Source organism: Phyllostomus hastatus, unplaced genomic scaffold (genome assembly GCF_019186645.2).
Source record: "Phyllostomus hastatus isolate PE091 unplaced genomic scaffold, TTU_PhHast_1.1 phas_contig_40, whole genome shotgun sequence".
Classification (NCBI taxonomy): domain Eukaryota; kingdom Metazoa; phylum Chordata; class Mammalia; order Chiroptera; family Phyllostomidae; genus Phyllostomus; species Phyllostomus hastatus.
This window is the reverse complement of record NW_025333872.1, coordinates 2,328,688-2,355,272: the sequence shown is the minus strand read 5'-3', so window position 1 is coordinate 2,355,272 and position 26,585 is coordinate 2,328,688. Positions and strand designations below refer to the sequence as shown.

Below are 26,585 nucleotides of genomic sequence, written 5' to 3'. Positions count from 1 at the left end.
AACTGCAGTAGGCGCTTGGAGCCACCAAAGAACACGGTATGTCCCTCCCATTCCAGGAGGACAGATATGTAGACAGACAATTCTTAATGTGTTCTGAGAAGTGTAACAACAGAGGCCAACCATAAACTACACCAAAGAGACTACTTTTGAGCACTCTCAGAAGAACACTGGCAGGTGAAAAGTTTTGTTAAAAAAGACACCCAGATTTTGTGAGGGTCTCTGATGAGAAAAACTGTGGAGATAAACACTGAGTCCAGTCTGGCATTCCTGTGACTAACCGTGTCCTTGATGCCCTCACACCAGTTCTTTCTCCCTGTGAATGATCTCGCCACTTCAGTAACAAGGTGCTGGAAAATCGCAGCCACTGCATTCAAATACTGGAAGTACAGGCTCGCAGGAGAGCACGGTGATTTGTGCTAGGTCACTCTGGAGGGCAGAGTGAGGAGGCAGGAGGACATGTTATACAAAGAGGCTCATTTTAGTTGAAGCAGCATCTAGTCAATCTACACTGCCTGGCACTAAGACATGCCACACTTCCTGCAGGCTGGAGTGCACACGGTGGCTGGATTATGTGTGCCAGGACACAACTGTTATGGTCTCTGCTGTGCCAGCTCAGGGGGCTGGACTGGCACCAGATAGGTAACTTCCAAGTTATCTGAGTGCTTAGATTTTACATCAGAGAGTGACAGCTTTGTTAGGCACGAACAGGAGATTAGTGAGGTTTCTTTCACACAGTAGGTCTGTGACATCCAAACAGCCCATCTTATTCATGAGGCAGATAAACCACAGGTTTTATTTATGCAAATACACCTACCCCAAAGTCAAGTATTTAATTAAACCATAGCTTTTCAAATAATTTTCATAGCTTTTCAAATAATTTTAATTAGACCAAGTAAGCAATGCTACCCTATCTGATAGTATATACAGGGTGGCAAAAGGAGGTTTACAATTGTTTGTATGGAAAATAATATAATAATTAATAAGTAATAATATAAGAATAAACTCTGTGCTTCGTGTACTCATAACTGTATGCCTACTTTTGCCTTACCCTGTATGTTTTGTCTGATTTTTCTCCACCTACCAATAAAAATTCAAGGCAGATAAAAGTATGTAATAATAAATAATGCTAAGGTTCTCTCTCTAGACCTTATTCCTTCAGCCAAATATTCAATTGGGAAACCCTCAGGTGGTACATGTACCTTGGCCTCGAGAATTTGCATGGAGACTGACCCAAACATTCTATGGCTCACTTGCCTGGGTCTGCCTTCAAACACTACTACAAAAGGACTCTCCCCTAAAGGTAATCAGCAGGCTCATGAGAACACCACATTCCTGTGACTTCTAATTTTTCCTTGTAGTTATTAGTCAACACCACCCAGGTACCCACTGTAGGCTATATTCTAACAGGGAATGTAAGAAGCTGCAGAATGATCCTGGCCCCTGTCATTTTGGGTGATTTTAGAATCCAGCAGGGGACAGCAGACCAGTGGAAGAAGGCATGTGTTAAAAATTCAGAAGATAGAAATCTCAAAGTGAAAGAAAATGGAGTCAGCCACATCTGATATAAAACATCTATGATGTGGATCACCTGGTACTAGAAACTTCTAGTAATTCTATTTGGTCTTAAATTACCTTTGCATTTCTTATGAAAAATGAGCTATTAAGTGTAACTTTGGGGTGTATTAGAATTACCTGAGTAACTGCAATTTTACTTTCCAAAGATGTATCCTATCCTCCCCTACCCAGGGTCTCAGGCCCACATTTTTTAAGAGGCACTGCTCAAGGGGGACTCGTAAGAAGAATATAGTAGGAAGACTGAGTATGTCTAGTAGCAGATATTTACACAGCGTTGTGAACACAAATTACTCAGCAAAGGTTTTTCAACAACTTGTTATCAATTTAAAAAAAATTCAAAGTCCTATTTTTTTGGCTGATACTATTTTTACAACTGGTCTAATTTGGTGACATTTTGCCATGAAGGGTCCACATGAGTCCTGAGCAAGGTCTTGAAGGCCAAACTAAGTAAGAGGAGGTTAAAAGAATCAGGTGTATTAATTTGGTGGAAAGACCAAGAAATCTTCTGAGTACCTCAGAAAGATAAGCTGGTTTCAGTGGAGACAACGGAGCAGATGTTCAGGGAGGGATGGGCAGGAATGCATGAGGAGAAGCCGTAGTTAGTGGGCTGAAATGTATGCTGACAGGGGGAATGGGAGTCACACGGGTCAGAAATGTTACAGTAGTCCTGGTATTGGGGATCAAAGGCTACATGAAATACCAATAATACTTAGTACGCAAGTCTGATCTGAAGCTAGTAACAACCTCTCTGGTCTCAGGTTCCTCATTTATGAAAGAAAAAAATGAGGTTTGACAAAATGATTGCTAAGGCTCTTTTTAATCTTGGTGGTTATTTACCCATACATTTTAAAAATTTTGTCTTATGGTAAAAGCATTTAATTTAAACAAAGTATCTTTAAGCATCTCTCAGTGTGGTTTGCTTTCATTATCTCATGTAAGAATAACCCAGAGAAGCACCTGGGGTGTGTGTTACCATAAGGGTTGGAGAAAAAGGAGTATTCTCAGGCCACCAGCTTTCCCCACTGCAGACACACACATCATATACGAGTAAGTGCAAACGGAGTGTGCTTCAGCCGTAAAAACAGTAACGAACCATGGGGTGACAAAACTCTTCAAAACACAGTTCTGTGGACCTTTTAGGCAATATGGTAGCTCACCATGGGCAACAATATCTGCTTTGGGGAATGCATTTGAACATTTCCTATGTTTTCATAAAATGCATTCAACAGCTATAAATATTAAAATTTGTCAGGGTGAGGGGTAGAGATGGAAAGCAACTGCGTGAAATCTACAGCTAAATCATATTCAGCGATAAAAAAATGAATGTTTTCAACCTAAGGTTAAGGAAAAGGCAAGGAGGTATATTCTCAACACTTCCTCCTCTCAACACTTCTATTAAACAGTAGTTGGAGGTCCTAGCCAGTGCAGTAAATGAAAGGAAAAACAAACAAACAAACAAACACACACACACAGGCGCTTGCCCTAAGCGCCTAAGGAATCTAGAACTAAAAAATGAATTTAGCAAGGTTATAGAATAAAAAAGATTACATATAAAAACTAACTTATTAGGAAGTCACAGCAAAGGATACTCTGAAAATAAATTTAAAAATTCTATTTACAGAAGCACCAAAAATTAAAATATGAATTTAACAAAAGATATGCTAAAAAATAGAAAGCAATGTTGAGAAATTATAAGAGACTTAAACAAATGGAGAGATATGTATTCATTGGTTAGAATATTTTAAGATGGCAACTCTGTAAATGTTATAAATGGGTGAACTATTTGAAGTATGAACAGACTCTTCACAAAAGAAGATATATGAGTGGCAAAATAGCAAATGAAAAAGATGCTTAAGATCACTGGTCATGAGGGAAATGCAAATTAATAGAGCATAGTGACAGAGTACCACATACCACTAGAATAGCTAAAGTTAAAATGAATGACAACATTAAATGTTGCAAATTAAGGAGAAATCAGAACCCTAATACACTGCTGACAGGGCTTTCTTAAACTGTTAACTATATACTGACCATTCAAGCTGGCAATTCCACCTCTATGTATCTACCCAAGAGCAATTAAAACACATGGCCACACAAAGACTTGTGCATTAATATTTACAGCAGTCCTATTCATAATATCCCCAAACTGGCAACAACCCAAAGGTATGTCAACTAGTAAATGGATAAACAAATGTGATATTATCTATACAATGGGTTACTACTAAACATTAGAGAGAAATGAACTAATGGTATGCAACAACATGGATAAATTTCAAAAACAGGTTAACATGCAATATAGACATAAAACTATATACAGTATGAATCCATCAATATTAAAATCAAGAAAAAGCAAAATTATATTAACAAAGCAGATCAGTGGTTACCTGAGCCTGGGGTAGAAGAGTGTAGACATTCATTAAAAAGGGACAGAAGGGAAGTTTTGGGGGGTGATAGAAAAATTCTAAAATTTGAACTTGGTGATGGCTGTACAACTTAAACTTACTAAAACTCAATGAACTGTAAAGTAGGTGAATTTTACGATATCTAAATTATATCTCAAAAAAATCTGTAAAAAAACCCCAAATAAACGCACAACCTTGCTGGGCAAAAAATTAACTGAAACTATTTACTCTTGGACCTAAAACAATAAAATATCAGTAATTAATTTCCTTTTGTAACAATCCATTTTTCTCCCTATAAAGAAGTAAGTATTCTAAGCAGGGTAACCTACCCAAATAGCCTTGAGAAAATTATTGTTGTGTTGTGATGGCTGCTAAGAACAGACCCTAGGAGTGGTTGCAAATTTGCTATCCAGATGGAAAATACTTTACTTCATGGGACAAGGGTCTCCTGGCTCACCTGTCAGTCGGTAGGGTATGAGCAGGGATGGGGCACAGGCTTCAGCAGATGTGCTCTGCACATTCGGTCTTTTAAAAGCTTGGTCTTTGATGCCTGTGCTGGGGAAGGGAGCTTTTCATGTTTCTGAAATCTCTCTACAGCCTTGTCAAAGGACAGATGGTAGGCTGGATCTCTGGGACAGTGCTGAACTAATGGGCTAAATACATGAAGTTCATGTTCTGTAAAAGGTTGATTTGTTTTGTTTTAACACTTCAACTTGTAATTTATGGAGGAGCAGCAGAGGGACTGTTTTGTTTCAGATGACACTTCTTATACGTTAAAGATTAAATGGGGAATGCAGACAGCATATTCTTGTTTAAGTAAAAATATAGTGAGAGTGAAAGAAAAGGATTAGGAAAAAGAGAATTTCCTCAGAATTTACCTAAAGATTTCTAATAGCCCTTACTTAGCTTTCACAAACATAGTAATTCCCATCAACTTTGTGTGTGTGTGTGTGTTTCTGGGAGGGTGGGCAGGACACCTTCTTCTCTTGAGCCATAGGTAACATACACCTACCAGCTGTCTTAGAAGTGCTGGAGAAGCTTTTGCCTTTCACTGCCAGACTTAGCATAAAAAAAAAATAGAAGCTCCTAAAGGGCTGAGGACTTGACAACCACTCTCTATGTACATATGGCAGAGCATGGACTCTGCACTCCATGGCAGTAATAGTAACACCTAACCAGCCAAATCAATTTGGTCACAATAAAAGATCTCAGGTGTTTCTCTGGAGAGCAGGGTATTATGACAGATCCAGGCCAGAACTCTCTACACGGAATACAGCCTTTCATAAGAACATACTGCCTTTTCTTTTCTCTTTTCTTTTCCTTTTTCTTACTTGTTTGTTTGTTTATTTGTTTATCTGCTGCCTTGTTTTCTTTTAGAGTCATAGGATAAAATACCCAATGTTCCTGTTAGGTTTACATCACACTTGGACAAGAGTAAAGACAAAGGCACACACATGGGCTTATTTGTGGTCATTTTTGATCTGGTGAAATAGGCCAGCCTGGAAATTTTATGTCGCCAACATGCTTCATAATCACCTTGCCCCACACGGAGCCTCAGTATATCACGACTTGTTCACTGTGCAGTCCCCTGTAGAGTCAGCAAAGGCTGTGACAACACCTTAATTCTTTTTCACTCAGTGAAATCAATTCACACACTTCCCAGATTATTCTTTAAAAAGATCCAACAGCCACCTCAGCTCTCCTGTGTGCTTACTTAAAAAAAAAAAAGTCAAATTAGACCATGTTGGTTCACAACCACTGATAATGTCTCACTGCAAACCAACGTCCGAACCCTCCAGGCCTGGAATCTGGAATCCTTCCTTCCCGTTTTAGTTGTCTCTCCTCATTCTACCCCAAGGCTCCACCCAGCTGCCCAGAGGTCACCTCCAGGATACAGCTTTGTCCAAGCATTCCCTTCTTCCCCACATCTAAGTCCCACTCTTCCTTTAAAGCTCTAATTGTGGAAGCTTGTCCAGAGTCTTTCAATTAAAATTTATCTCTCTCCCCATATTCCTACAACATAGGGTTCATACCTCAGCTAAAACTTTTATGGTAGGCTGCCCTAACACACCAGTTACTTTATGCATATGTCTGCCTTCCTCTCAGGCCCAACAACTTTCTACTTTGCACGCATATTAAAATCATGTTGGGAATCCTTGCAAAGTGGCTCATTCCAGAACTCAGTAAAGGTAAGGGGCATACCATGTCACAGAGACACATGTTTTGAAACATGGTATGGAAACACAGAAGCTTAAAAGAACTTCCACTGGCCAGCCAGTATGGGACAATTTCAGCACCAAAATAATTAGGCTTAGTAATGAATTAGAAACCATTAAAAAATATAGGAGCCCATGAGTCCACACTAATAAAAGGTAAATAAATGGGGTGGGAGAGGGTTCTCACTTACTAAAGAACATTGAATGCCAAATGGTAAATGTTAGAAGAAAGGCTAGAGTTAGAAAATCATCATTGTGCAACCATCACAGTAAAGACTGGTTCAGGCAACAATCATCAATGAATGCTAAACCTTGGAGACATTTTTTTGGTGAAGAATGGGACATTTACATGGTCATAAAGTATTTCCCCCCAGCAACAAACAAAAAGCCAACCAACTGAATAGAAGAAAATATTTGTAAACAATACCTCTGACAAGGGCTTAATATCCAAAATATATCAAGAACTCATATAAGTCAACACCAAAAAAACAAACAATCCAATTAAAAAATGGAGAGAGGACCTGAAAAGACATATAAAAGACTTCTCCCAAAAGGCATATAAATAGCCAACATATATATGAAAAGATGCTCAACTTCAGTAGCTATTAAGGAAATGCAAATCAAACTACAATGAGATACCACTTCATATGATTAGAATGGCTATTTTCAACAATGACAACCAACACTGTGTTAGAGAAGTTGTGGAGAAAAAGAAAACCTCATTCACTGCTGGTGGGGATGTGAACTGGAACAGAGCCTATGGAAAACAGTATGGAGGTTGCTCAAAAAATTAAGAGTTACAATATGACCCAGCAACCTACTCTTCTGGGTATTTCCCCCAAAATTTGAAAACATTTATTCACAAAGATATACGTACCCTATGTTCACTGCAGTATTATTCACAGTGGCCAAAACATGGATACAACCAGTCTCTCGATAGATGACTGGATAAAGAAGATGTAGTACATACATACAATGGAACACTACTCGGCCGTAAGATGAAATACTGCCATTTGTGACAACATGGGTGGATCTTGAGATTTAATACTAAGTGAAATAAGTCAGCCAGAAAAAGTTAGTAACCAAGTTCACTCATATGTGGGATATAAAACTAAAAACAACAAATGAAGAAATAAGACAAATACACTCATAGCCACAGGCAACAGTACAGTGGTTGCCAGAGGGCAGGTGGGTGGGGAGTGGTAAAGGGGGTCAAATATGTGGTGATGGAAGATGATCTGACTTTGGATGGTAAACACACTATGCAATACACAGAACTGTACACTCGAAAACTAGATAATTTTATTAACCAATGCCATACCAATAAATTCAATTAAATTTTTAAAAATGCATTTAAAAAGTATTTCCCCAGCTTGTTTTCTAGCTCTAAGGCTAAAAGTATTAACTACATAGCAAAAAATCAAACAATACCTTGAATGGGTGAGTGAATCACAACACCAACAATGAGAGGATAATAGGTACCTATGCCTTCCAATATAAAACCCTGAGAAGGACACAACATCACTTACATAGTATTCTGGCTGGGAGTATGTACTCTGAATCTAATCTTGAAGAACTATCACACAAACCCCAAATGATAAATGTTCTACTAAAAAAATGTGTGGGTGGGTACATGGGTAGGGGGAGAAGGGTATAATGTTTAAAAGTGCCAGTGTCATTAAAAACAAAGACAGGCTGTGAGAGTGCTCCAGGTTAAAAGAGTCTAAAGAGCCATGACAACTAACTGCAGTATTTGATCATGGAATAGAATCTGTGCTGGACAGGAAAAAATGCTTTTTGTAAAGGACATTATTGGACCAATGGACAAAACTGGGATATGGATGAGAGACTTGATAAAAGCATTGTATCTGTGTCAGTTTACTGACATCGATAATTGTGCTGTGGTTATATAAAATAATATCCCTCATCTTAGGAAACATTCACTGATGCTTACAGGACTGAATAGCAATGATATTTGCAACTTACTCTCAAGTAGTCCAGAAGAAAACTTTTAATTTCCAAATAAAATGTTGCCCTGGCTGGTGTGGCTCAGTGAATTGAGTGCTGACCTGTGAACCAAAAGGCCACTGGTCTGATTCCCAGTCAGGACACATGCCTGGGTTGTGGGCCAGGTCTCTAGCTGGTGGGGGGCGGGGGGGACGACACACGACACACAGGACCCTGTGAGAGGCAACCAATCGATATATCTCTAGCACATCGATGTTTCTCTCCCTCTCTTTCTTGCTCCCCTCCCTGCTCTCTAAAATAAAATCTGAAAAAAAAGTTAATGGTAACCACACACACCAAAATAAAACTGAGACATATAACTTAAAAAAAGAGGAAACCAAGGAAAAAAGTATGGAATACCGCCAAATAAAGACAACAGACAGAAACACAAAGGAAACAGAACCAATGGAGGCACAGAGCTACCAGAAAACAGGAGATAAAATGGCTACAGGAAATTCTCATACATCAATAATTACCTCAAATGTAAATGGACTGAATTCACCAATAAAAAGGCACAGAGTAGCAGACTGGATCAAAAAACAAAACCCAACCATATGCTTGCCTTCAGGAGACACATCTAAGCTGCAAAGACAAAGACAGACTTAAGGTAAAAGGGTGGAAAATGATTCTATAAGCAGAGAGTATTCACAGAAAAGCAGGCATAGCCATACTCACATCTGATAAAATAGATTTTTAAGATGACAAATGTGTAACAAGAGACAAAGATGGACATTTTATGATAAAGGGAACACCACATAACACTGAAATATTTAAAACAATTACTAACAGAACTAAGGGGGAGAAACTAATGAAAAAAATTTTTTAAAAATTCCTGGAGACTTCTTTTTAATTGTTTTAAGTGAAACCCAGGCATTCTATTTTTTTAAAAGCTCCCCAAGATTGATAACTGTCTAGAACAGCAGTTCTCAAAGCAAGGTCCTCATATGGGAACTTGTTAAATATGCACAGGCCTCCTGACTCAGACCCTGTGGGGACGAGGCCGAGGAGCTGTGTTTTACCACACCCTCCATATGGTTCTCATACCCACTTAATTGAAAGCCACTGACCTAGACTACAGATCCTACACTCTGTATATCTAGCTCCTATATTCCCACAAAACCTAGCAAAATGCATTGTGTCATATCTCAATAAAAGCTTGCTGAATTTAGTTTGGCAGAAACGACCACTGAGGCACTTGGAGATGATTACTCTAACGGTCCCGGCTAAAGCATCACTGAGAGTTTCTAAAGTGAAAGTAAAGTTTATTTCAAAAGCAATAAAGGAAATCAGATTACTCACGAGAATAGTAAAAGCACTGTTGTCCCTAAAGGGAGCGTATCAGCTTACAGTTTGTTAAGTCACTGTCCATTGAAAATACGTGATAACTTATGCAAGCTATTAGACTGGTATTTAAAAATTAATTCTGTGGTCCTGGGAAGAAATGCACAGTGATTAAAAAGCCATGCTATGTGTATCATGCAAGGTCTGCTTAGAAAACACAGCATTCATGTGGCAGCAATGTGGCCCAGATTTGATGAGGATGGCCAGATTTCAGAAGAACATCCTCTAGGTGGCATCTGGAGAGAAAAAGACTTCTATAAAGAGAATGAACTGTCAATCTGCTTACTGAGTAGAAAATAGAACAAATCCATTTTTATGCAACTGTTTTCTATCTTGAGAAGCTAAACTGCTGAAGATACTCTAGCATGGAGGGTATCATCCCATCCTCACCACATGCCTTTTCTAACTGGCATCCTGAGTGACTTCACAGGAAAACGGTGTTACTTTGGTATTGTTGATTTAAAGGCTATCTAGTCACAGTGAAGCAAAGTAGAATTAATCTTCAAAATTCACCTATTTACTGAAAACCCATGGAGTGTCTTGGCAATTAACAATTCCTATCACCTCTAGCTGCTCCTTAAGTGAGAAGGCTCAGAAATTCGTCTTACAAATTGCTCTCCTGAAGATCAAAGGGAAGCTGAATGTGTCTGTGTGTGCTCTCCATGAGACTGTAATTTAATGGAATTTTTAGAAAAGGCTTGCTGGCAATGTTTGGATGACAGCCCCAGGGCAGAGGATTCAGGGGAGCTTGGCCACTCTTCCCTTTGGAGCATCTTCCCTGTCTTTAATTGGCACCTCATTAGAAATTAATGAAAATGACATCCTCTGTTCTTCCTGCTCTAGGCAGTGAATGCTACAAAAAGGCCCATCACAATTCATAACACATTCAATTTATATAGCAATGGCTCTTAAGCATTATTTATGAGATGTGAATTTCTTGTCAGCAGTTAATAACCTGTACAGAGTGGAAGGGGAATGGAAAAAAAGATTGTGAATAAATATATATAAATTTTCTGCAGTGGAGAAGTGTGCTGTTTGAGTTCAAACTACCTTCCTGAGTCCTCACTTTCAGTAGAAAAGTACTGTTCCCCCACCCCTCTAAAACCTTTCAGGGCAGTTAAATGTCTCTCCAACACTCTATGCATCCTCAAGGAAATAACTATACAGCTCACCCTTTCCTGGAGAGATCCAAGCAGACAGGCAGGAGGAACACAAGAGCTATTTGTCAAAGACAGTCCCAGAGGTGTCTATTCCCACTGCTGCCCTTCATCTTTTGAAATGTGGCAGTTGACTCAGTCATCCTTCTGGGCACAGAAGTGTAATGCTCTCAGTGGGCCAAACGGAACTCCCAGCTCTCTGGGAAGGCTACATCTGGAGGGACTGCAGAAAGCTCAAAACTTTCTTCTCCACCAGAAAAATCCAATCTCTCTATAAGCAGACCCTCAGAATTGGGCACAAGCCAAGGGATACACACTAGATCATTTAAAAGAATACACATCTGTTGCAAACCCAGTAAGTACGTAGCAATCCAGCCTCCTGCCCAAAAGGTGAAGAGCACAGGAGAGTAATCCGCACTTACCAGAGACAATCAAGTTGGTCCCATTTAGGAACATATGAATTTATCCAACATGTATTTCTAGATTTTTTTTCAGCAGTTTCCTAAGACCTTAGGGAAATAGATGGTGTCCATTAAAGCTGAAGAGTTAACTGGGAGACTTGATTACAACACTTCTGGATCTCTCAGCACTAAACTGAACTTTTAAACTGCTTGCCTGACAAGGAGAGGAGGTATTAACCACTGCCAGAGGCAAGACAGCACACTCATGGACCAACTGCTTGATCCACTAAGGCAAATCCTGTGTAATACCCAGGATTCAGTTGCTTTCAAGAAGGAAACAAGAACATAAGGTACAAGCAAATCCCTTGATTCTAATTTAGGAACAACCAAAGGCCTGTGTTATAAAGCAACAAGCAAAATGGCCATGTAGGTTTCACAACACTGGTACCAGACTGAACTGCTGAAACCCAACGCCCCCAATAGTTCACATGAAGACCAGAGCAAGAATGTGCACCACAAAAGATTAAGCTCTGCAATATGGGTAAAGGTGGTCAGCCATCAGGCCCCAGAGTTTCCTTAGCTAAACATGGTATTCCTTCCTTACCTCACCTAGAACTGAAAATTCCCTGGCAGAGCCGATCCAGGAGCAGCCTATGAATAACATTCTGGGCTCACCCGGGCCATGCCACATGCATGAACACAACTGAAGTTGGGAAGCTCTGCTGACAGCCTCTGCACTTATCTCTCTTCTTTATACTTTCACATAAGCATTCAGGAGGAAACTAAATGCCAATTTAAAAAATAAAACCTTGTCCAGTGACACCTAGACTCCCCATGCCGGTCCCCATTCCTGCAATTTAAGATATGCTTCTAATCTTCTTACAGACCACACACCCAAGCATGTAACAGGAGTTCCAACTTAGTTTCCATGAAAAGCTGGTACTCTCTCACTTCCAACAGGGCAGATAACTGAGGGACAAGAGCAGGAACAGCTGTGTCTTTAGAAGATAAAGGACTTGGAGTAACTGTGACTTTCTAACAGTGGAGAGAACCAGCTAGCCCTGACCTCCATCATTGGTTCTTGTTGGGTATCTATGCCTGTCCCAGGGGTGAAAGGAAGCTTCTTAAGCTCACTCTTAAGGACTAAGGGTATAGATTCGCAGAGACTAGACCTAGGCCTCAAAGTCTGCCTAGTGACAGTTTTATCCCACAGAATTATGTTTTAAATCAGGAAACAAGAAGAGCGACAGGAAAACTCCAAGTCAGCCTAAATGACGCAGCTATGTAATTCTGAGTGGTTGAAGGGAGAGGAAGAATTGGTCTATGCTTTGTTCCACAGTGGGTGTGCATAAAGTGCAGCAGTTCTAAGAGGTGGTATTACACTGGAGAGGTAATACAGAAGAGGTTACTTTAAAGCTGTTTTCAAGAGGTTAACTGCCGATGAATTACGGTTCAAAGAAATAATTTTCTAATCAAACTTTAATTTAGAAAGGATATGGGAGGAGAAATCTTTCATTTATTATACATAGTAAGAGACTCATTCAAAATTAATTTAATATCTGAATTTTACGGTACATATCCCAGAATTTTGCTAGTTTGGTTAATTTCTAAATAAGTCATCAATGAGAAGGAACCAGAGAAATCAGTGGAAAGAAGCTGAAAGCAGTAAGCAGTGACAATGTAACTCTAAAGAAACATGTGACAAAGTAGTGGGGATGTTTCTGCTTCTTTGAATGTGTTTAGAAGTAAAAATCCTCTACTCCAGATTTCTCAAACTCTAAATCTATTGCTCTCAGGGAGGTTCACAGGAGAACAAAGGGGGTCAGCCTCTTAGAATACTTTTCAAAGCTACGGTCAAGGTGTCAATGGGGGAGATGCTTACCGCAGCGGCATGATCCCAATTCCTGCTGCACCAGCTCCAGCTTGGTTTGGCACTGGAAGCACCGACGTCGACTCTTCTGTTTAGATCGGCTGGTTTCTTCAGATCGTTCAGTATTCTCCAGTAGTCGTGGCCGCTTCACTGGCGAAGCCTCATTCTCAGACTGCGAATCTGACCAAAACAACACATTTGGGGGTTAGGGTTAGTACTTGGCCTGGTAAGAAGAGCTGATTAATGTACTGCCAGGCATTCTTCTGACCAGGCTCCTGTCCCTTCCCAGGAATTAGACCTGTGTGAGCAACAGCCAGCTCTGACTGGCCTGGTTTATACTCCACAAATTGTGACAAGCATGAACCTTCAGGGCTGACTTCTAACAAGCTAGGTCTGAACCAGGAGAGGAGGGTGGGGATGGCTTAACAAAAATCTAGGTTGCTTTAAAAATAGCTGTCTGTATGTGGAGACCATTCAAACTGGAAACAGGATCATCTCTTTGCACCCCTTCTTTGGACAGCAGCTGTTTACTACTTCAATTGGTTATCTACTTTTTCTCGAATATTTGCTTGTCCTCAAGTAGAATATAATTTTTTAGAGAAGGGACTGTGTCTAGTACTTCTTATACTGCCATGTTCAGCACAATTCCATACCTAAGCCAGTGTTTGAAGGGTGGTCCATAATACTTTCTAGCAAAAATACTCATGTTTCTACTCCAAACAGATAAGAATCAGAGCTAATATTGGAAATAATTCCAACTGTGTTCAGAGTTAAGGAATATCCCTGCTTGTTTACCAGTGACCTGCCCCAGGCCTCTATTGTGGAATGGTACAGAGGCAACACTTTGCACCACAACCTTAGGGTTGGTGCCAAATTGCCACATGGAGGTCGGTGTAGTGTGTGACAACCTGTGTTTCATATAACCTTAAAAAAAGTAACTAAAATGCAATGAAGTCCATATTATAATAGGGAGGTTGTGACTAACTCTCCTGAAAAAGGGCAGTACAAGGGGGCTCTGTAGTCCTGGAACTCCTGCCACTGCATACTGAGGATGCACCTCCTGCCAAGGTCCCAAAGTGGCTTGTGCTAAACCACCTCAGGAAGGCAATCTCCTAGACAATCTTCTTCAAAACAAATCCAGATCCTACCACTTCTCACCCCTCCACCACCACCAGCACTGGTCCATATCATCACCATCTCATCCATCTTAGTACAAAGGCCCTGAATGATGTGCCCTCCTGTCACCTCTCCCACCTCATCTCCTGCTGCTCTCTCCCTTTGGTCCATCCACACCATGGGCCTTTGCACCTTCTGCTCCCTTTGTCTGTAACAGTCTTCACTCAGATCTGTATGGGATCTAACCTCTTTTAAGTCACAGTTTCCTTTTTTTAAATTTAGTTTTAAATTATACTTGACATATAATATTGTATTAGTTTTGGATGTACAACAGAGTGATTAGACATTTTATATAACTTACAAAGTGATCACCACTCTCAATCAAGTCTTCCCTGATCAACCTATGTAGACCACTCTTGTCACCCTTCTCTAGCATTTCTCTTACTCCCTTTACTTGCCTTTTATTCCTCCATAGCACTTACCTTTTAACATTATCCCTCAGGAGAATGTGAATTCCTGGAGGGCAGGAAGTTTGACCTGCTTTGTTCACCAATACACCTTCTATGCCTACAACTCAATATATAGTTCTTGAAGGACTCAATCTTCTCTCAGGCAGTCCTGATTTTCCATTTAAAGTGGATCTAGTGAGAAGCAGCAGACGGCTGCATTTCAATGAAGGCTGTCTCCTTTACCCCAGGCTCCCTCTGTGAGAAGATGATGCTGCACTTCATCAGAGAGCACTCACTGGTCCCAACAGTGAGGATGGTAAGTGTTTGCTCACAGCACCCCAGCCCATGGAACTGTGCACTGACTTATGGAAGGCACACACTATTCTTAGCAACTGTAAGCTTCATTTTTTTCTCATTTAGTTCTTCCCATCCTACATGACCACATGGTATTTTCCCCAAAATAAACCAACTAAAGAAGGTCTTTGATGAAAACAATTGAAAGTAAGTTCAGTCTATTTCCCACCTCTGCTGAGAGAAGCTGTCCAAACCTAGTCGGTGTGATGACTGAGACAGCCACCGACACACCAGGTCCCCTCTCCTTCCCCTACAAGAGTAACAAGCAACAATCTAAATGTAAATCATTACGAAGCAGCCAGCCAAAAGGATTTCACCTTGTATGAGCCACACTGCCTCTGGGAATCCTTTTTCACAAACCAGCAATGATACTGTTTACATTAATAACCCTATTTAGACATGTCCCCCACCCTTTTTTTTTTTTTTTTTGCAGTGAGAAAATTCTAGAGTAAAAGCTGTACAAAGAAAAATGGTGTCTGTTCTGAGACAAGGTCCTAAATCTGGAGCACCCTTATAAGCAATTATCCGTCAACCCCAGGGGGCAGGGTAGAGAAGACAGAGAAGGGTTCACATAAGAAGGGGGAGACAGTTGAATCCTCTGCGTTTATTAATATTCTTAACATCTGGAGGACCTTAAGATGAGGACAACACACCTCTAACAAAAAAGAGGTGCACTGAGACCATAAGCCTTTCATTCACACCATTAGCTGATAAAATTGAGTGTATGTCTGGAAATGCAGAGCTCACAAAGCTGTTTTTCACATGAATCTGTCTCAAACTGTCAAATGTGCTGTCTACCTGCATAGCACCCATCTCCATTCCTAAAGCAACTCTTTGCTATAAGGAGAAGACAATTTTCTTTCAGTGTGGCAATGCTATCCACAGCTAACTATTTTAAAATAAGCCAGGGATGATATATGAAGAAAGTATTTTTAAATGTATGATTCCTAAACTGGGGGACAGAATTCATATTTATATAATCTTAATCATCACTGGTCATCACCAAACAACCCACTTGATGGGCCCCCTCCCCAAAATAAGGAGGCCTTCCCAGCCCATTTCTCTTTTCTTCTAATTCTCCATTTTGATCAATGAGCATTCAATAACACAACTAAGGAATAAGTCTGCTTGGCCTCAAGCTGCAATTTTTCTTTACCCATTCCACATTATAGATAAAGACTACTGAGTTATTTGTTCTGGTAGGCAGGAGGCATGGGAACATCCCATTTCAAATAATGGGTCCTAAGACAGGCTCCTGATGCTGCCAACAGGTTCTGGCTGCACTGCAGTGTCCATCCTAAAAGAATACCACCCAGCCCTAGTTGGCCCTTGAGAGTCAATGTCTCGGCATCTGCACAAGTCTAAGACCAAAGGTATCAGTATACTGAAAGTCTGAGCCAAGAGAAGCAGCCCTTCAATGATCCTAAACCAAGAGGCACAAACTGTTTACCAGAATGTGTTATTTTCTAGAATCAAGGAAATGTCCCTAGACATTAAGAGATTCATAGTTTTTTGCATGCTGAAATATGTCCCCTTAACCTCCTTCACTCAGTCCATGGTCTATTCAATGGAAAGGAATCCTGCACCTTCTAATGCCCCTACCACAAAAAGGGAAGGGAAATAAGCTCTCTAAACTGTTTACCACCTCCTACACACTGCCATCCAGGGAGGTGACTGTTCGATATCACTTCTTGGTGAAACAAACTATTCCTTGGCATTTTCTCAGAAACCAACTTACTGTTTTAATTAGAAGCTAATAAAATAAACAGCAGTCTACAGGATTATCATCATGTCTGTAAAGGAAATTTACATCTTCTCTGCTAATTATTTAATGAAACTTTATGCCAGGGGTGACTTGCCTAAATAAGAGAAACAGATGTCCAGGGCAGGGATTCTAATTACATAATAATGAACTAAATAATTCAACTATTCAATTATAAATTTTATGTCAATTACAAAAAGACTACCAGAAAGAAAAGATCCAAACATGGTCAAACTAAATGAATTCTTGTCTGTAGTCCGTATTTGAATAAATTAAACTTTGATTCTTTATTTTTATTCACAAACATCATTTCGGTTACTCTGCAGCACTTTGAACTTGTTCAGCAATGAAGGAAAATACCTGACAGTCTACTTGTACAATCAGAACTTGGGCAGGAAGGGTTAAAATACAGAGAGAAAGGTGAACAGAAATAACTCTTACATGTAGCTTTAACTGTCACAAGAAAAGAGTCCTTACAAGGAGCATGCTTATTAGCAGCAGGAAGAGCTGTAGTGGAAAGCTAAAAACTGTTCCCACCCCAGGAGTTAAGACTGCTTTCTAATTAAGGTCGTTCATAAAGGGCCAACAGAACACATATTTTTTCCAGTATGCTTTTTCTTGAGAACATTATGTAGTCTGTATATACCCACATAAGAAACCCTTTCTTTCTCTGCCTAAATTTAACAGAATGAAAAAATATCACATCAGGTCTTCTAGTCTGATCAAGAATTATAATGTGATTAAATTAGAAATAAAAATCTTAGAAAAAATATTTTAAAGATCAGTTTCCTAGGTTTTAAGATAACTAGTGCTTAATTTGTGACAGAGAAACAAGTACAGTGATTTTAAAACATACAATTTTTTTCTAAAGAGAGAAATTCTTCTAATTGTACTTTCCTAGCCAATCGCAAAAAGCAGTGCTAAGACCTTCAATTTAGAAACACAGTTTAACTGGAAGCTTGACTGGAGACAACAAACAGAGCTACTGCTTTTAAAATTCTGTTTTGCCTCTGACAGAAATTCACGTTTGTTCCTCACTGTCACAGTTCTTGTCTTTATTACTCATGTTCTCTCCCAGAAATTTTCAAATAAATTGTGTCAGACTTGTCAGAGTCGAATCCCAATCTCTCTTAATCTCCGTCACTGTGCAGCTGGCAGCCTGCACACACCTGGGACTACTAACCACGACTGTGGCCTTCTGACACCTCAGGCGGGCTCTTCGTCCTCTATACAGGCCAATCCTCGCAGTTTATAGGAGAGTGGAGAAGTACAGTGGCAACAAAGAGAAGGAAGCCCTCTTCTATTCACTTCACCCACACCTACCCTCACTTCTAAGAAGGAAAGATGAATCTGTTTAATCTCAGGCTCTGTGACAGCTTTTGAGGTACTCAATCAATTTTTTTAGAACCTATCACAGTCTCTTGACATACTGACATTTATGATCCCAACAGCCTGTGCAAACATTGGTAAGAGCAATAATTAATGAACTCTCACACATCACTGCTGTCTTGCCTTTGACCATTTAAAAGGCGCTTAAGCTGCCAGAACCTCTCTGTCCACGAACAGCACCACATTCTCACTGATAAAACTAGGGGGCTTAAAAAAAATCTGTTTTATAGGTATTTTCTCTGTGGTTCTCCTCATGCAGTACTTTCAGAGTTTATGCAGGGATTAGATTCATCCTCTCCTGGCATTTTACTGTGTGTCATGAAAGACTTCAGGAGAGAAAACTCCCTCATTATCCATTAAAAACTTTTTTCCCACTTTATTCAACTGGGATTTCCCCCTCCTTTCTTATCTTTCTAATAGCCCTTAGACCGTTTTGGAATAACACACCTGTCAAAAGCTACTACATGGACAGAGAAAGAAGTTCAAGTCTTTGGAAGAGGCTGATCATTAAAATTTTGTGCCAGATCCCTTCATTTTCACTTGATATATGATATGGAGATGAATCTAGCTTGAAATAAGCTAGGATGTCTTGTCTTAGATCATAACTATTTCAAAGGTCAGTTGTTCTCAAACTGCCAGCCAGTACTATTCTTAGTCCCTCTCTACTCCTTCAATCTCCACTCCCAAACCCCCCAGGTTATTTTTCTCTGTCTCCTATGCTGTTAAGAGATACTGGTCTCCTCTATCACAACCTCAAGGCTGAAAGCAGACCTCTGACTCCTCTTCCTGCTGAGAACACAAGATTGGGGAGACCTGGGGTATCTCGGGTATCTCAATCTCTATGTATGTATGTATGTATGTATGTATGTATCTATCTATGTATCTATGTATGTATGTCTACCTACCTACTTGTCTGTCTATCTATCTACCTACCTGCCTGCCTGCCTACCTACCTACCTATCAGTAGAGCTGACTATCTTGGAAGTGCACCTTAACTTTTGAGGTCTCTGTCCTCTTCAGTATGCCCAAAAGACATAAGGTTCGGAAACCTTCTTTGGGGTAACCATATCATGTAATCATCTGATTTTGGTCCTCATGACAGCAGAGCAGAAGGTGCTTCTGTAAGGACATTTCTGGTTGAAAGAAAGCTTAAAGAACAGCAGAACCGTGATGAGTCATGACATGTTCCCTTCAGAAGAAAAGCACCCACATGTCCCAAAAGCATGTTTTAAAGCTGGAATCAGACTTGTCAGTTCCTCTTAGTCCATTTCCCTCCTCTGATTCCTGCTATACCAGGAGCTGAAAGCTGATTTTGGTGGAACACCTTGACACCAGAAAAAAAGTGAATATGAATTCATCGAAAGATTGAATAGGAGAAGCTAATGTGCTGTGGTGAGAACAGCTCTCCAATAAATAAAACAATCTTTAAAATGGCACTGGAGTCCAACAGTTCTAAAGCAAGGGTTTTCCCCTAAACTTTTCTAATTGTCTGCCTTTTATTTCCTTTTCTTGCCTATTGTACTGAGTAGGCTTTCCAGTATGATGTTGAATGAGTGTTGAGAGAGGACATCTTTGCCTTGTTTCCAACCTCAGGAGGAAAGTACTCAGTCTTCATTCAACTTTTTATTTTGAAAAATTTCAAATATATAGAAAAGTTCAAACAACACTACAATACTACACACACACCTGTGTACACTCCATTCAGATTCAATAATTGTTAACAATCTGTCACATTATCTCTCCTCTCCATATTTTTACTCCTTCCCCCAAAATGTCTAAAAATAAGTTGCAAACATTAAAATACATACACATATACATCTAATAACGGCATTTCCTTACATAACCAAAATGTTGCCCCTAATAAAATTAAGAAAGATTCAATGTCATTCTAGTCCATATCAAAGTAATTTCCATTGTTTTCAAAGGTATGTCCTATCAAGTCTCATGTGTTACATTTGGATCTTATGTCTAAGTCTCTTTTAATATAAAACAGTAGGTGCTCTTCAAACTGTTCCTTCCTTTTTACCTTCCTTCATTGAAACATGGACTTTCTGAATAGTCCTGGATAGTCTTCCTATGGAATGTGCCTTTTTTCTTTTCTCTTTTCTTTCTTTCCCCTTTCCTTCTTCCTTCCTTTCTGCCCTCCTTCCCTTCTCTCAATCTCTTTCTTTCTAGCTTATCTATTTATTTTATGGAATCATTTAACTTGCAAAGGAGGAGATTTACAGTTGTACATCTTCTCTGCTTCATACCCAAGACCAGAAATTAAAACTTTCATCAAGCACCTGAAAAATCTACATGGTTGAAGGGTCGGCACATGGTTGAAGGGGTGGCACAAGGAGGGCAGGGGAAGAAGAGCAAGCACTGTGTAATCAGCTTAGTTCCTGTTGCACCTTGGCAATGCGGGGAGGAATGCTCTTTCTCTAATTGCCTCTACTTGCATCCCTGCCACATATGGTACATTAGACTATAGTTCATCTGTGCCTTAGTAAGGAATGGATGCTTAGGCAAGCATGAGATGAGCTAGCTATTGGTGTTTTAGCCCATGATTCCTTATAGTCTGATGGCACTGTCTGTGACTGAAGTTGTTCCCAAAAGGCCAAACACCTCTCTCTGTTCCACTTAGAATCTTCTTATCCAAATATTTTGGTGCAATTTCTCTAAGATACATCTCTGTTGAAGAGTTGAATAACCCTACTTGTCCTCTGCTCTTAGAATGTGATTTGTACGACTTATTGCTCTTACTATTCCCTTCCCATTCCTGCTAAGTCTCTAGATTTCTGTGGATTGCAGTCACGGTGTTTAATTTTCATAAAAATCAGCTTTATTTTTTCCTCTGTTATTTTTAAAATATCTGACCACAAAAGTTTTTTACTGTTTATTTGTAGGAAGATACAAAAAACTTTTTTTTCCCAGTAACATAATAAAAGCCAGTTACTGTTATTGGAAATTTTATTTCTTTCAATGGTCAGAAAAGGTAAAACATGCCTTCTTCACCTTTACATGGGCCCCACAGGCAAAAGACAAAGCTTTCTCCTCTCAATCACCCTGATAGCTTCCTACAGCTCGTATACCAGATTGATCTTTCTCGCTTTTTAAGATTTTTAAATTTTATTTATTTTTAGAGAGAGGAAGGGAGGGAAAAAGGGAGTGAAACATTAACGTGTGGTTGCCTCTCGAGTGCCCCCAACTGGGGACCTGGCCCAAAACCCAGGCGTTGTTGCCCTGACTGGGAATTGAACCAGTGATCCTTTGGTTAACAGTCTGACACTCAATCCACTCAGCCACACTAGCTAGGGTCAGATCTCTTTAGAAGGGCACAGATGAGGGTGGGTGGCCAATAAACCACTCCTGGGTTTATCTGAAAAACCACAGCTACTATTCCTGTTTGTTAAGTGTCATTCTTGCTACACTATTTACTTAAAGTGTATCACTAGGAGCTAAATTCTACAAAGGGATGCTGGTCAGCATACCTGTCCAACTAGCAACACAGCAGTCACCCTTTGTAGCTGGCACTGGCCTGGCACCACTTCCTTGTTTCAGCTTCTCCATTAGAAAGACCTGTCCTGCCTGCCCAACTAAACCATATTACTTTTCTTCATAGATTTTTCAGTTATTCATTGTAACTGACAAATTATCCTCAACAGATAATCTTTCCTTTTTATAACCTGCTTGGGTATTTTAGAGTTCAACGACATTACAATACATTGATTTTTTAGAAAATATTACATTTATAGCATCTGTAGAGTACAGAATAAGGTAGCAAGGAGGGACAGAGTGAAGCAAGATTAAGAGAAACCTAAGAGAAAGACATACTTTTCAAAGGCCACATGCCTAGGTTCCCCAATTTCTGTTCCTGACCACAAATCAGATCAATGATCATGAGGGTTCTAAGACCCTTACAGTGCTAAGACTGGTCTTGAACTTCTGTTCTGTTATCTTTTCCAGTTTTTCCAGAAAACTAAGATCAGCCATGATTTTCACTTATCCAAAGAAAGGGAAATTTGAGAGAATCTATCAAGTATCTATTTGTCCAGATTTATTTTTATATTAACTGTGTATGAAACAATACTGTTTTCATTTAGTTTCTTAGAATGACTACTAGAAATTGACTAAAAATATGGAGTAAGACTTCTACTTACTCTATAGAGTTACCTAAACCCTAGAGTTTTTCAAATAATGTCATATAAAACTACACAACTGTTTTAAGCACCTGGGCAGTACACAGCCATAGACTATAGCCACTTGTTCCTAAGGCTGACTTATATTTGAAGAAGCCTGGAGGGAAGAGATAGGCCAGAAGTATTTAAATAATGTTCTACTCCCCTGGCTTGTCCTCCAAAGCATAAATGACTTGCCCAGGAGTTAACCTGGTCTAGCTTTGGGTTTGGGACCAGGACGCCTGAAAATAAAGTGTCCTTTATGGAAAAACACTGAGTATGGGAGTAGGGTTGGGAAATGGGTAAAGAAGATGAGACGCTAATTCAATTTTTCTGACTCTTTGTTAAAAACATACACAGAGAAAAAAAGTCAAATATTCAAAAGCAAATTATCTCACACCCATGAAACTTAACCACCTTCCCTGTGAGTGTTCTAAATTTTCCAGTTGTTTTGCCTTTCTGACTTATAATGCAAGCTTCTAAGGGGCAGGGGTAGAACTGACTATATTTAGTACTGCACTGGTGTTCAACAATAAAATAACAACAACAACAACGACGACGACAGTGGTGGTGATGATAGTAATAATAAAGAATAACTCTCTAACAGGGATGAAGTTCCTAATGATGGTAATCTCTCAATGAAAGACTGTCATCTTGTAGGCTATATTCCAGGCTTAATGTAAAGGGAAACAAGTTTGAATGTTTTTATTTTGCTATTAAAAAAAAAGTCAGCTTGAATGCATAACTAAGTAGTGCAGATGCCAAAATTAAATAGCTGATTTGTTTTTAAACTATTTTGGTTTCTAATTTAGCATTAGCTTAAATCAGTTCCCTCTACTTATCACTCAGTTTTTTGCTACCCAAGGTCTAGTCTTTTGGCTCATTACTCCCAGGTTAAATCCTTAAACTTATATATATTCCTGTACCTCACTTTAACTTTTTTTAAAATCACTTTTTATTTTCAGTTACAGTTCACATACAATATATCACAGCAGTTTCAGGTACACACCCCAGTGATTAGACATTACATAACTGATTATCCCAATAAATTTCATATGCACCTGACACCGTACATAGTTATTAGAACAGTATTGACTATATTTCCTATGCTATACTTTACATCCCATGGCTATTCTGTAACAACCATTTATATTTTTTAATCCCTTCACCTTTTACACCCATCCTCCAAAACCCTCTCCCATCTGGTAACTGTCAAAATGTTCTCTGTATCTATGACTCTGTTTCTGTTCTGCCTGTTAGTTTATTTTTGTTTTTTAGATTCCATTTGTTGATATAGATGTATTTATTGCCATTTTACTGTTCATTTTTAAATTTTTTTTCTTTTCTTCCTCTTAAAGAAGACTCTTTAATATTCCATGTGATACTGGTTTGGTGGTGAGGAACTCCTTCAGCTTTTTCTTGTGTGGGAAGCTCTTTATCTGTCCTTTGATTCTAAATGATAGCTTTGCTAGGTAGAGTAATCTTGGTTGTACATTCTTGCTTTTCATCACTGAATTGGTTTTTGCCAGTCCCTTTTGGCCTGCAAAGTTTCTATTAAGAAATCCACTCACAGTCTTAAGGGAGTCCCCTTGTAGGCAACTAACTGCTTTTCTCTTGCTAGTTACAAGGTTTCCTCTTTGTCTTTAACCTTTTGCATTTTAATTATGATGTGCTGTGATGTGGGCCTCTTTGGTTTTATCTTGTTTGGGACTCTCTGAGCTTCCTAGACTTCAGGTTAAGGTAATTTCCTGTCATTTTTTCAAATAGGTTTTCAATTTCTTGTTCTCTCTCTTTTCCTTCTTGCATCCCCATGATGCAAATGTGGGTATGCCTGAAGTTGTTCCAGAGGTTCCTTACACTATCCTCATTTTCTTGGATTATTTTTTCTTTTGGCTGTTCTGATAGGGTATTTTTGGCTTCCTTATGTTCCAAGTCATTGATTTGATTTTTGGCTTCATCTACTCTATTGTTGATTCCCTGTAAATTCTTCATTTCAGTTAGTGTAGCCTTCATTTCTGAGTGATTCTTTTTTATGGTTTTCATGTTCTTTTTTATGCTGTCGAAGTTCTCACAAAGTTCATTCAGCATCTTTACAGTCAGTGTTTCAAACTCGGCATCTGGTAGATTGTCTCCATTTTGTTCAGTTCTTTTTCTGAAGTTTTGTTCTTTTTTTTTTTTTCATTTGAGACATGTTTCTTTGTCTCCTCATTTTGGCAGCCTCCCTATGTATTAGGCAGAGCTACTATGTCTCTCAGGCATAGTAGAGTGGCTTTGTTTAGGTGTTCTGTAGGGTCCAATGGCACAGCCTCCCTGTTCACCAAAGCTGGGCATTCGAGGTGCACCCTCTACTCTCTGGGCTGTGTACACCTTCCAGTGGTACAACAGCTGAGCCTTGAAAGCTGTTGGCATGTCAATGGGAGAGACTTACCCATAGGCTGATCAGCTGCAAGGACTGACTCTAACCACTGTGGAGGATCAGCTGTGCAGGGTTCCACCCCACAAAACAGGACTTACTTCGGTGGGGTTCTGGTGCCCGCTGAGTCTGTTGCTTGTGGTAGTGGTTGGGTAGTACTTTGACGTGGCCTGAAGCTGTCCACCTAGGTGGCTGGCTCTTGGGCCTCCCAGTAGGTGAAGGCCAAGTTCAACCACTGCTTGTGTTCTGCTAGGGACCACTTGGCATGCACTACAAAGCTATCTGTAGATGGTTGCTATTTGTGCTGGGCTTGGTGGTACCCAATACAAGCTAACTGTGAACCAAGTCTGGCTGCCACTAGTGCCAGGTCTGAGGCCACTTAAAAAGAAGTTTGGGGCACACTGAGACCAGATGCTGCTTGTCTTGAGAGATTTTAGAAAAATCTAAAGCATAAGCCATACAGGACGTTTGTCTGGAAAAGTGACTGAAAACAGGTTGGGTGGGGTGTCAGGGAATCACCAGAGCAGGACAGTGTGAGTCAGCATGATGCAGACTCAGATATGGCGCCTGCATCTGGCTTTGTTGCTGGGAAGCTCAGAAAAGGACCAATGGCCATCTGCCAGCACGTCTGGGAGAAAGCTGTCCCTCTAGCTCTCGTCCTGATGTCAGATGATTCAGTTCCTCCCTATATGTCCCTGGTGCCTTTTGTGCTGCTGCTCTAGCGCTGGAGTTCAGAGGGAGTGAGTCCACATTGGGCCGTTACGAGGAATTGCCTGGGATTCCAGAAGCCTTCTATACCACTCACCCTCTACCCCCACTGGTTTTAAAACCAGAAGTTATAGGAATTTCTCTTCTTGGCACTGGAACCCTGGGCTGAGGACCTAGTCTGGGGCTGAGACACCTCATTCCTCAGGAGAGACCTCCATAGCTAAGATAACCCTCCTGATTTTTATCTGCCACGTATGGGTGTGAGACCTACCTGTTCTGTGTCTGTCCCTCCTACCAGTCTCGATGTGGCTTCTTCTTTAAATCTAGTTGTAGGATTTCCATTCAGTTAGATTTCAGGTGGTTCTGAATAATGGCTGTTCTGTAGTTTAGTTGTAATTTGATGCAGTTGTGCAAGAATTCAAGTACTGTGTTTACCTAAACTACCATCTTGACCAGCCATTTTAACTCTTTCTAATGTGAGAGTAAATGAACCTCAAGTTGTAACTTAATACATGATGGCAAACTGCCCAAAGAAAGCCTTGTCCTCCTCCTCCATGAATATATTAGGTGTTCACTACTCAGGGTGTATCATTGTTGATGCAGGCACTACCAAGTGCGTAGTGGGTTGAAAAAAAGCTGCCTTAAGAAAATAGCTTATGAAGTAAAGACAAATAACCCTATTTGTAAAACAAGGGTCTGGAAAATCAAAACCAGAGGCAAGGAATCCTGCATAAAATTACACTGAACATTGTTCTTAGACCCTGGCTGGCTGGCTCAGTTGCTTTGACCAACACCCCATACACTAAAAGGCTGCAGGTTCGATTGTCAGTCAGGGCACATGCCTAAGATGTGGGTTCAATGCCCGGTAGGGACAGGAGGCAACTGATCCATTTTTCTCTCTCACATCAATGTTTTTCTCTCATTCTCTCCCCCACCCCTCAAATCAATAAACATAGCCTCAGGTGAAGATTAAAAAAAAAATAAAATGTTTTTAGTCCATATTTAAAACACCAGAGGAGCAAATACCTAACATTTTATCCTCAATTCAATTGACTTTGTTCAATACGCTTCACTGAAAGTATTATTATCAAGATGCCCCAGCTATGTACAACCATACTAAAAAAAATACTTTCTGGTCTGTCCAGAAAGTATCCAGCCATATACTATGAAAAATAGAGAAATTTATTGAAGATACAGATATAAGAAACATTGTACATAGGATAATGATGCCTCAGTACCCCTCAAAGTAGGCACCGTGGGACCTC

General features: G+C 39.9%; 1 protein-coding gene across 1 annotated transcript in view; it reads right to left on the bottom strand.

Moving 5' to 3' along the window:
* ZFAND3 (zinc finger AN1-type containing 3) overlaps positions 1 to 26,585 on the bottom strand; it is a 331,244-nt gene that overhangs the window by 20,179 nt on the left and 284,480 nt on the right. The window contains exon 5 of the mRNA XM_045843915.1: positions 12,982 to 13,149. Within this exon, the coding sequence (XP_045699871.1) occupies positions 12,982 to 13,149 (168 nt within the window). The remainder of the gene's footprint in view (positions 1 to 12,981; positions 13,150 to 26,585) is intronic.